Source organism: Cataglyphis hispanica, chromosome 14 (genome assembly GCF_021464435.1).
Source record: "Cataglyphis hispanica isolate Lineage 1 chromosome 14, ULB_Chis1_1.0, whole genome shotgun sequence".
In the NCBI taxonomy this organism is placed as follows: domain Eukaryota; kingdom Metazoa; phylum Arthropoda; class Insecta; order Hymenoptera; family Formicidae; genus Cataglyphis; species Cataglyphis hispanica.
Window position 1 is genome coordinate 3,202,961 of NC_065967.1, and position 12,302 is coordinate 3,215,262.

At 31.8% G+C, this 12,302-nt stretch overlaps 1 protein-coding gene across 5 annotated transcripts in view; it reads right to left on the reverse strand.

The window, feature by feature from the left end:
• Nucleotides 1-12,302, reverse strand: part of LOC126854674 (protein sickie) — a 146,621-nt gene that overhangs the window by 21,986 nt on the left and 112,333 nt on the right. For 4 of the 5 annotated variants that reach the window (XM_050601612.1, XM_050601610.1, XM_050601611.1 and 1 more), the window contains 3 exons: nt 12,106-12,132; nt 10,217-10,455; nt 9,789-9,940 (listed from right to left, as the gene is read on the reverse strand). In XM_050601612.1, coding sequence (XP_050457569.1) covers nt 9,789-9,940; nt 10,217-10,455; nt 12,106-12,132 — 418 coding nt within the window. The remainder of the gene's footprint in view (nt 1-9,788; nt 9,941-10,216; nt 10,456-12,105; nt 12,133-12,302) is intronic. The other variant, XM_050601613.1, reaches the window with a different exon arrangement.

Sequence of the window (12,302 nt, forward strand, 5' to 3'; positions counted from 1 at the left end):
CAATCCCGCTTCTCTAAGCATTTCACGTTTTCTCCGCGTAAAATCCTAATGCATTTTTATTGCACGATTCTCAGAAAAAAAGACACGTAAAAGACACATACTGATTTTTTCAGATTTGACGTCATACATATACATATACATAAATATGTAAAAATATGCATCCATAAAAATATATTATTAATTATAAAATATATTTTTACTAATAGAACAAATTAATTTAAATATATATATATATATATATATATATATATATATATATATATATTTCTTTTGCAGTTAAGTTTTAGGTATATTAATTTCATTAATTTCATTTCAATTGCAGTTTTAGGTGATTAATTTTTTTATATTAGATTATATGAAATATCCTTTTTGATTAAAGATTAAAATATTAATTATATTAAATTTATTTTGATTAAACTGTATCTCATATATTACAGATTAAATCAAATCTACTTTTTCAATAAGACGAATTTAAAAAATTTAGTCTATAAGACATTTATGACGAAAAAAAAAAAAAAAAAAAAAAATAAAAAACAGTTGAAGTAGAAACAAAGATGAAGACAAGAATAGCGATAACAATAAGTATGATGATAATAATGATTCATTGTAGTGCTCGTGGATTTAATTCGTAGGCTAACATACAAGCATACACAAACACATGCATATGAACGGCCAAAGGCCCTGAAGGTATAGATACGGAGACGAAGAGACCCCGGGGCTTGATTGGAGCCAACTGCCCAGCCAATCCCGCGGTCCCGCTTATTAAAAGTCGCACTGTTGTTTCGCCTTTTGTCTCTCCTTTTAATGTTCAACTTTAACTAGTCGCCTTGAATGTGCGTTCATCTTTGCAAGCATCTCTGCCTTTCGTCTTCAATTCGAAACCAGTCATTCTGACAATTTTCTTAGACTCTCCCGCAACATCAGTGACGCAAAATAACATTTAAGATAAAAAATTATTAAAACATTGTTTAATTAATAATGGCGATAAAAAATAATAGATAATACATATAAAGAGATATAATATACTAAAGTATTATCTCCCAAATATTTGTTGCTGTTTAAAGCAAAATAATAAATATGTCAGTAAATCAAAATAAAAAATTTTTAATTTATAGTTTTTTGATACTCTTTTTAAATAAAATAATTTTTAAGTTTGCCATATACGTTCTTCGTCACTTAATCATTTCTTATCTTAAAGTTTTTTATCTTATAATTTTTTGTTTTATAATCAATAAAATTTCTAAACTTAACAAGCATCTAAAGATTTAAATATCGGAACATTCTATGTAACAATGGATCAAAAGTTCAAGAACTGAACTTTAGAAAATACGGATCATTTATAATATTTTCAGCGGTAGCTTTGATTAGCCCGAGACAAGAATGTTCTCGAAATATTTTTGTATCCTCATAGGAATCTTCCGCTAACGAAGCAGCTGCTCTCGCGAAAAACGCGAGAATTCTTCGCCAAAGTTTCGCGTAATGGCCAGTTGATTGGCCATCGCGGATGTAAAAGAAGGATCAAGGGTAAAGTTTCAAGACTAATGCAACGGCAGTACTGATTCTGAGTCTGGGCGCAAAGAAAAGAGTATGATTCAAAGACGTTGAAGAAATTCAGCGTTGCTGTACGAGGAAAAAACGTCGATAAAAGATGAGCTCATGTGCATACTCATCATCATGAGAGGCTACAGGATCCGGGCCAGATCATTGAGTAATTCAATGATGTAGGACTCTAACAAAGACCTTGAAAATTTGGCAGAGCTGATTCTTAAAAATCAATTTTACAATTCTCATAAAAAACATTACAATATTAAATTATTAATTTCATTAAATAAAAAAAAAAACTATATCAATACTATAATGTAAATATATCGTCACTTGATGTCAATTGTAAAATTATATCAATAAATTGCATAATTAATTTGAATAATAAAATTTTTTAAATAATTATGTAACAATTAAATTTATTATCTACACACATATATGATTAAATAAATTCCTTCATAATTTGAAGGAATTGAAAAAGAGAGGGAAGCTATTGTATATCTATTCTGTATTACTTTGTAAATTTTAATTAAAAAATCCTTTTTTCTATCCTTAAATTATTAAAATCATATTATTCTGTTAATCAATTTCTCGTTTATATATATTTTAAAGTAAACGCATCGTTCAATTTTTTATTATCGATTTTACATCTCATTAAAATACACCATATTTGAATTGAATCATAAAATCACGTGAACGAAACTCGTGCAACACTTTTTCAAGAATAAAAAATCGCAGGAATTGGATATAAAAATTGTGTACGAACATGAAGAAAGTGCTGTTGCTGGATATCATTTCGTGAGAGGATCGCGAGGATAATAATAATTGCAATTTATGAGTGGCCGCGTCAATAAACCCGCCGCTCGCCGGATTAAGGGAACTCCCACACGTGCTCTCGATATACTGTTTTTTGCTTCAAGTTCACGAATCGCGTGAGTTGACGTTTCCTAGGTACCCCCTGTAGACCTCCGTGATAATAATACATCGATAAGAGCGTTCGTTTATGCAATTGCTGATATCTACATTTCTGCAGTGGCATAGAAATTTCGACACGTTTAGAATATATGTATTTAATTCACTGTTTCGTAATCTTTCTCTGAAAGTTCTAACGTCAATATAGAAACTTATTATCAACTAATATTTATATTTACCATTTTTTTTATTATTATTATTTCTCTATCTCTCTCTTATAAGAATTTATTAATTATTTAAATCCCAATATTTATTATTAATATATTTATCATAATATAGACATAATATATTTGTATTTAGAACAAGTTCAAAATTTAATATTTAATATTTACTCTCATTTAACTATTTAGATATTGATAACACAAATAGATATTGATTGGTTACTATTTCTGATTAGTATGCTCCTCTATAGTAGCATAGATACGAATTTAGAAATTACAAATTAATTAATGGTAATATATGCATCGCGTGATCGGCCACGCAAAAGTGTGGAAAAGGGAAAAAAAGGCATTTGATGCACGCTAGAATTACATGACTAATTACATGACAGATAAATGGGCTATACTACAGTCTGTATTGAATTTGAATATATAAAAAAACTATTCTCTCTAGATGCGTATATAAATGCAAATTTTTATTTAAAAGAATATCGCGCACATTCAAAGTATATTAAAAGTTTATTCAAAGTATATTAAAATTTTTCTTCAAAGAAAAATTTCTATCAAGAAAAAAATAATCTTTTTAATATTTAAACGATTAAACTTCAAATTAAAATTTTGAAATGTTTAAAAAAATTTTATTGCTCCATTGTGTCAAAACAATTCTTTTTTGATATTATTTATACTTAATCTTGTGTGTGTGTTAATCGATGTTTTAATATTTTGTTCAAGACAATTAGCTCGAATAAGAATTCACTCGAAATTAATTTAAGTTTAAAAAATCTAATTAATAGAATTTATTAATTAAACTCTTGCTTATAGAACCAATACTAAATCTCGATGAATGAAAACTCGTTCAAATAAATCTAGTTCACCTATTTTCGCGTTTCTATAATTTCCAATGCCATCGGCGACAATGCGATGAATATATAAAAGAGGTGACAAATTATACGTTGTAATGAAGCGAGCAAGCGGAGAGATTCTCGCCTTACGTGGTTTAATTGCAAGCATGCTCGCGCTGGTTGCTGGAATATCGTAAGAAAAGCATCATGTGTACGAGCTAGAATTACTAATGGGATCTATATATATACAATATGTATATATACATGGGAGAAGCCCTATCTGAACCCACTATCTATCCCCTCTCCCCTCGCCTGGCTGGCCAGTACAACCACGAACAATCTCTGTTTTTAATTATGAATATTAATTTTTATTATATATTAATATTAATTATATATTTAATTCTAAGCTTCGTTCATTCTATCTGGATCGAAGAACTTTTTGCGCCACATGGTTAAAGTTGTAATGCTAAGCATATCGAAGGACGGTCGAAAATGACGTAATCATTTGCAATAAAGTCGCTCGTAAAAGCTCACCTCGTGAATCTCCCTTGTAAATCATGAATGGTTGTTTGGAATTTATATAAGAAGTTCTGAGTCTGCTTCTTTTTGTCAATTCTTTTTTGAGAAGTGCTTCGAATGGATAATATTTATTACTCTTTAGAATAACTTCCTTTTAAGCAAATAAAGTAGGTACTATAAAATCCATAATATATGACAGCCGATGGTCTTACATAAATGCGAGATGAAATAATGATCGACTAAATAATGATAATAATATAAATTTTATATATGAATGTATATCGTAAAATTTGAGTAAAGTTTATATGTGCATAAAATAACATTCCTGGAACAATTTTTAATGTCAAACGCGAATAACTTTATTTATCGGACATCCTGTATATCATTGCGGAAAATTTATCGATGTTCTAAGAAACCACGGCATTGATTGGGAAGGGCAGTACTCCCATAGAATGATTCAAGGGATCCTTTGCTTCAGGATCGATTGTTGCGGCCGTGAAATCGCGGGGTCACATGACGGGACCGTAAATCTTGGGCGCACACATTCGGACCCTCGCGCGCACAAAAGAACGAAACGCGGCGCATGTATTGTCAGTCCTTCTTGCTCCTTGCTTTCGTTACAATATCTCGCAAAGATCAACGGCGACGACGTGCGTCGAATCCTTCTACGTTGGCTGTTTCCTTTCCCGAATGTTCCATTCACTAATCGCTTTCGTAAATTCTCAACGGTGATTTGTCGAAGGGACGGAGGCCTCCCCGGGAATTTCTAATTTTTCAGAATATTGTTCCCCTATTTTAAGCGCTGACTTTCAGCGACAAAATCCTACATATTTACAACCGAAAGATGCACGGAAACATTTTCTGTTTTGCGAGCGAATTCATAGCTAGCAATTTTAAGATCATTTTTAAAAATAACGTTTAGCTCTTAGATTTCGTATAAAGATCGTAATTTGTTTTATTCAGATAAATTAGTAAGTAAAACTAAATTTAAGAGATTATAATTAAGATTATAAGTAATATAATTAAAGTTAAAACTCTCTTGCCAAATATAGAAGGATTCTTGTCTTTATTATATTATTTACTTTTTTCATTCATATGTTATTATATGTTATTGTATGTTATTGTATGTTTGTATTGTTTATTATTATATTATAGTTATTTTTATGTAAAAATTATTCAGAGTTTTAAAAAGAAAATATATTTATACATTATTATTAGAAACAAATCGAGGGAAAATTAATTTTAATTGCTAAAAGAGTAGAGAATATATATACGCACATCTTTAAAAAAATATTTTTCTAGTTGACCCTCTCCAAAAGAGGCTTTATTTTATTTAGATTAGAAAAATCTCAGACATTGAAGTATCTTATCTTTCGAAGTATTCTGAGCTTGACTCTACGTCATGGGTCACATATAAAGCAAATGTGCGCCACTTGAAATAAATAAATAATAAAACCCCTCAAAAACGAGATCATATTACTAACACGGGAAATATAAATTGCTAGCGAGTCCATAATTTCAAAATTTTTTTACAACGAATAAATTTAGACTAAGTGGTATAATTATGTTGCTTTTCTTTTTACAAACACAGGAAATATAAACGATAATATAAATCACATACAGCGTATAACGATGAAAGCGTATGAAAAGACGGTTTACCATAAATCACGGTAATGCGATCGATCGAGCATGATTGTTCATCGGATGCGATAAATATCCGTTTACTATGAATGGGCTATCATTAGAAATTAGGCGATAAAATTTATGATAACGGTTGTAGCGTGTGATTCACGGTCGTAAAACGGTATCTAGCAGCTTTAAATTTTCATAGACAATCTAATTATCTTTTCAAATTCCTTGAGATACAGATCGATCAATTTTTTGCTACCTGTACCAAAATTTTACTACCTGTTTGTTGCCCACCTTTCAAAGAGCGTTTAAAATATTTCTAATTGTAAACATTTAATTGCAGCAACGACATTAAATTCATGACGTTCTCATGTAATCAGCATTGAAATTATTTTAATGAAAAAAATGTGTAAATTGATATTTTTTCAATATAAAATTTTTTTTAAACTCTTACAAACTTGGAATTTATCTTTGTGTGTGACATTTAATATAAAAATATATGAACACTATATAAATTTTTAATTTAAAATTAAATACTGTTACAATATAAAATTCAATATAAAATTCTTTCTCTTTTGTTAATTAAAAAGCAGAAAAAAGTTAAAAAGATTTTATATCGATAATATCTGATCAAATACTATGTAGTTTGCGGAATTATGTCGGAGACATTAATTAAAAGTTCACAAAGAGCTACGATTGTTTGAAATCTTTATGCAGCAAAATGGATCGCCTCTTTTTGTCTCGTTTAAATCGAGAGATAATCACGATCTTGTTTCTTTGCAACTCGTCTGTTTACGGCGCTATTAGCGCCGGTTCGAGGCAAAAAAATCTGGCCGATTAGGGATCGAGTGAGAGGAGAGAAAAGTGGCGGAGAGAAGAATCGCGAGAAACGGATTCGGGCCGCATTTTGGAGCGAGCGAGATCTGTGGATTTTCCGCTTCGTCGAGCGTTTCGCGGCGATTTACGTTCTACGAGCAATTAAACGTACAATTAGAGTGCAGAGTGTTAGCCAAGATGTGTATGTCTGTGTGTTATGGCTTGTGTACGTTACTCTCTCCCTGGCGCCAAACGCTACATTGAAGAAAGGAGGGAATAATATCGGTACGTGATAGCTCCGCAAGCCTAATCAATTAACCGTTTCAATCGATCGGCTTCTTCTGACGAGGTCTGTGATTATTTATTCTCAATTCCCTCTCGTGCTATCAATATTATACCGATGTTACATAAAATCTAATATAAAGCTAATATTGGAAATTAATATTTTAAAATCATAATTAAAATTATATGAAATAGAAAAATATTTTAAAATAAAATACAAAAAATTTTATTTTATTTATTTTATCTAGAACTTTTTACGTTATAATATAATATTTATATAAAAGCGTTATTCGTGTACCAATTATAAATAATTACTTGCTTCACGAATGTACTATATAAAAAACCGGAATAATATTAAATTAAATTAAATTGAACTCGTGAGATAATAACTGTAATTATTACAATTGCTAATAAGTACGATATAATGTAAATAAAAAGTAATATAAAGATATATACATCCGCGTGCATCCTCGAACGCAGCCTGCATGTACATCGAGAATACACTTACCCCTCTATATATAGGGTGTCAATAACTATATACGGGTGGCAACATTCTCGCGAGATTTCTTCAGGGATTGAGGGAGTGACGTATGTACAGCGAAGAGAAGAAAAGCGACCGAGACCGACGATGTGTACGCTTCGGGAATGCACGATGTAGCCGGCGACCGCGCAAAAATCCGCGACTCTTAGAAACAACCTAGGATTTCCTCCATTTCTGCCATATATGTACACATGCACGTTCGAGAGTGCGATGAACGCGAATCTGCGACCTGCGACCTCATGCGAATCTCATAGTGTAATGGAGAAAAATGATAAATTATCTTCTTTCTTTATATTTTTGTTTAGAAAGATTTTTATCTATTTGTTAATCAATGCCTATGATGGGTTGGTTAATTAGAAAAGATATAAAAAATTTTCGCATTTTTTTTTACGATAAAGAGTCTTGAGCAATCAAATTTCTTTCTTTCATAATAATAAAATTATCGAAGAGATATATAATTTTTTTTTTTATTACGCAGCAGAATTTCAGAATTTAATATGCAAAATTTAATTTTTGTAACAATCGATTTTCTCGCGTACAGGCTTCGTCGATATATCGAGGATAGCAAAGAGGTTACTGTGTTGTACGAGCAACGTGCGAGAGAAATGTGGCATACTTAGAGAATCGCGATATCTTACGAGATTAATGCGAGTCCGTGATTCTAATGTAACTCGAAATCTTGGAAATGAAATTTTGGTGAAAATTGAATTGCGCGTGATTTTCCTTGAAAATATGATCCTCTCACTAGACTATTAGATATACAGAGGTAGCTCAAAAATTTCATTGATGTCTTTTTATTTTTCTAATTTAAGTTCTTTAACTTTCAATTTAAGTGAAAGTCATTCACGATGTAGCTTGATAAATAAAGCTAATATAATGAGTATAAACATTGTGTAGGATTTATAGAGTTTTTCGTTGATTATTTAACATTTTATTTTTTAATTTGCTTCCGTAACATTTTATTATTGCAAAATTAGCTAATATATGGAAAAAATAACTTACCATTCAATAAATAAGTCACTTAATACAGTGAAGCAAGATTTCGTAATATTATCATTATCTTATCATTAATATCGTTAATAAATTTCAACTATACTCAATATTTCGCAAGCTTGCAATATAAACAAGTAACTTTAAGCAATACACATGCCTATCGATATTCTTACGCATTTCTAAAAAATTTACAGGCTATCAGCCTACACCAAGATAAAGACATTCTGATTACGCATATAGATATTCGATAATTATCGTGTAAACATGTGATAACGTATCAGAAGATATCCGGATGCATCGGATGTGCACTTGGAGGGAGAATCGATAGGTTCAGACGAATAATCTCACGTTGCACAATTACTTTCTTTTCTAATCCTTTCCTTCGATGATCCAAGTCATCGTTTTAATATAATCCACAAATGAATAAATCAAGTAATAATACTTGAAATTATATCACACTATCACATCCCGATCCCAATCGCGAACAAAATATTGAAGGATCACGTAGATCACGATCGATTCGCGAATCGAAGATACACGTGCGACGTCGAGCGTTGCATGACGCCAACTGAGCGCTGAGCGCGTGAAGCGTGAACAGTACACATTCGGTACTCGCTACTCGGTGATGGTCTACGTCTACGCGTCAACGGGGCCCGAGCGACGCCAGATCTTATTGGTCGACGAGACAAGATCTTCGTGGTCCCACGACCAGTCGGCTGCAGGTGCATCATGGAAGGAAACACGCTGCACACGGCGCGCGCTTTTCGAAATAGAAATGTTTTGTCCGATATCGATACTTGACTGCTCACCCCATATATCGGGTATTATTCCATATTAAAAAAATATATTTAATATGCGATGTCTTTCGTAAATATAAATATTTTCAAATAATACTTTTGCATTGTGATATTTAAGAAATTAAATACAAATTAAATTGACAAATTATTGAAAATTAAATCAATGATTAAATTAATTAAAATAAAAAATTATACATTAAATCAGCTTTAAATAAAAATTAAAATTTCTGCAAAAGATAAGTTATGGGAGATAAATGATACTTATAAGATTAAAATATTTTTAGACGTATTGACGTATTGGATTCTTGATATAGAAGCTGACAATCGCAATGAATAGATAATCGCATGTCATATAGATCATCGCAACAGGTTACAGGGGCTTCAAAGTTCATTAGATAATACTGGCTTGTAGGCCCACTAATTGTCGATTAATTACAACTAATCATCCACGCCAATTTGCTCTGTTTCCATGAGACTAACTGCATGTGTCCCGCTCGCGGCAATGATAGATCCGGTCGTGTTAATTAGTCGCTATCCGCAATTACAGCGACATCGTTTTACGCTAATCATCGCTCGTTGCGGCGAACAATCGCGGCAATAAATAACGAGCAAAGTTTAGTATTAATAGGTCCATATATAAAATTCAAGCAAGACAAAAATAAAATCGTAATTGTGTATGTATGTATGTAGTACTCACGTTTGTAGAAAGTTGACTTGTTAACGAGTGCACCTTCTCTTGAGCGTCTAATAGCTCGCGACGCAATTTTCTCAATTCGTGAGCCTGCTTCTCTTCAGCCGAGCTGTAAAGGCTGCTTGCGGTAGACACTAGTGATACCGAAGAGCCGTGAACTGAAGCAAATGCAAGATTTTTATTGCACATTAATTATCGATTCAAACTTTCACTTTAGAATCAATATTATATATATTAATTAATATTTCAGAAACTTTACATTTTTTTTTTTAAACTGATTATATAAAAAATATTGTGAATTTTAGAAACTATATTAATTTTATTATTCGTGTATAAATCTGCAGAGTAATTTAGATTAATTCTCAAAGTCATTAACTTTTTCAAATTCTCAACAAATATTATATCGATCTTTTTATTCTTCTGATAATACTCACTGTCATCGTCCTTGTGTACATGCTGATACAAATTCGGTGGTTGCCGCGAAGTGTGCGTGGGTGTTGGTGACGTTGGCTGCGACCAGTGCTGGCCGGTGCATCCTGCTGTTCCCACGGGAACACTGTAATACGGTTCCACTCCAACCCCCATACCTATTCCGACTTCCTCGCCTACCGACGATGAAGCACCACTGCCACGCGCTAGCATCGACGGATACATCTTCTCACTCTTTGTAGACCTGTGAAAATATAAGAGCAACGTGTTCTCTAGAGATTACCCTCGAGGCGTCTCTAAATGATGTTTTCTTATCAAGCCAGACTTCGAGAGGATCGCCTTTCGGGCTATTTTATCGATATCAATACCATCACCTATATTTAATGCTTTCATTTTTCAAATTCTTAATTTATCTAATAATCTCCATTTTAAGAAATTCTTTATATATTTTTTCATTTTTGTTTTATATTTAATTTTTGTAATTTTCTGACAATTTTTGCAAACTTTATAAAATATTATCGGTTATTAAAATACAAAATTGATAAATAAGTATAAAAACAAATTAAAAACGGGTGGATTGAAAATTATTTTCATTGTAAAAAAACGATATTTATGTTACATTCCGGAAGAGCAAAGATTTATAAGCATTTCTTGGTGAAGGATCAAGAGTACCAATCACGGGTTTAGCCGGCAAAAGAGGACTTCGAGTGTTTTGGTTAATCCCGGCAACGAGAAATACGTTTGTCTACCACTCAAGTGCGCGCGCAATTAGTCGATCCCAGAAAAAGCCTCTAATTAAAAGATAAGCTTACTTCCACTTGACAGGAAGTCGAGAACCACTTCCTGAGATGGTCTGCAGCATCCTGTACATTCAATTTCGTGGCAATCGAGCGAGAACTATCGATCCATCGAATCGATATTCCAACTTGAATTTATCATTATTTTCATATTCAAATATTGTTCGTTTAATCAAACGACTTCAAAGTTGCGTAATATTCTTATATAACGATGATGAGCAAGTATATAGTATAGCGGATAATAAGTACATAGCAGATATATATTCTGCTTTCAATCTTGGCCTAGAATATTGATGAAGCATCGCGCATGCATGCAGCTACACAAGCAACACGATTGTAAGATGTACAATAGGCAACGTTGAATCTGCGATAGGAATAACTCAGCACAATATATCGAAGACACGTGGAGCACAATGGTGAATTATATTTGCGTGATAGTCCTGTAATCTTCGGAAACTCCAGAATCTAAAAATTTAAAGATTCTAGAAGTCGAAGATTTTAGAATTTATAATTCTTCATTATTTCAGAAAAATCTCAAATATTTTAAAGTTTATAATTTCAAAATTTTTGGAACATTCAGATTTCAAATCCAAGCTCCTAAATCGTAGAATCTAAAGATTCTACGAGTCCAGGATGCAATAAATTTTAGAATTTATGATCTTTAAAATCAAACTTTAGAATTTACTCTACATTTCAAAATGTAAGAATTTAAAAAATCAAGAATTCAATAATCTTAGAATTTATAATTTTTAAACCTAAAAATTTTAGAATCTAGATTTTTACATTATGAAATGAGAGATTCTGGAAATGTTAAAGTTTTAAAATTTATGATTTTCGATTTCAAAAATCAATTGTTTTTTTTTTGTAACTTCATAAATTTAAAGATTTTGAAAATTCTGTTTCTAGATTCTAAAATTGTTAATAATACACGCTGTGAAAAATCTTCGAATACAAGGATTCGATCAAAATTGAGTCTGGAGAAATCCGCGGGTGCGTGTGATAGCGATTCTCGAGTGCGTATGTGTGTGTTACGACTCTGTGTTTTTTGATACTTATGCATGAAAAACGGGCTCGCCAATTGTATATTATCGCACTACCTTGGGAATGTCCTGTCCCGCAGGTGGCTAGAACGGTCAATCAAATTGTTCTACGTTATTTTACGGTCGGATTGATTAATTAAAGAGTAAGTGAGAGAGAAGAGCCGGAAAAAGAGGAAAGATTAGACGATTGAGAACTGATCAAATGTTAAAGTTATTCGCATTCCCGAAGTATACTATAATACTATGCACATATC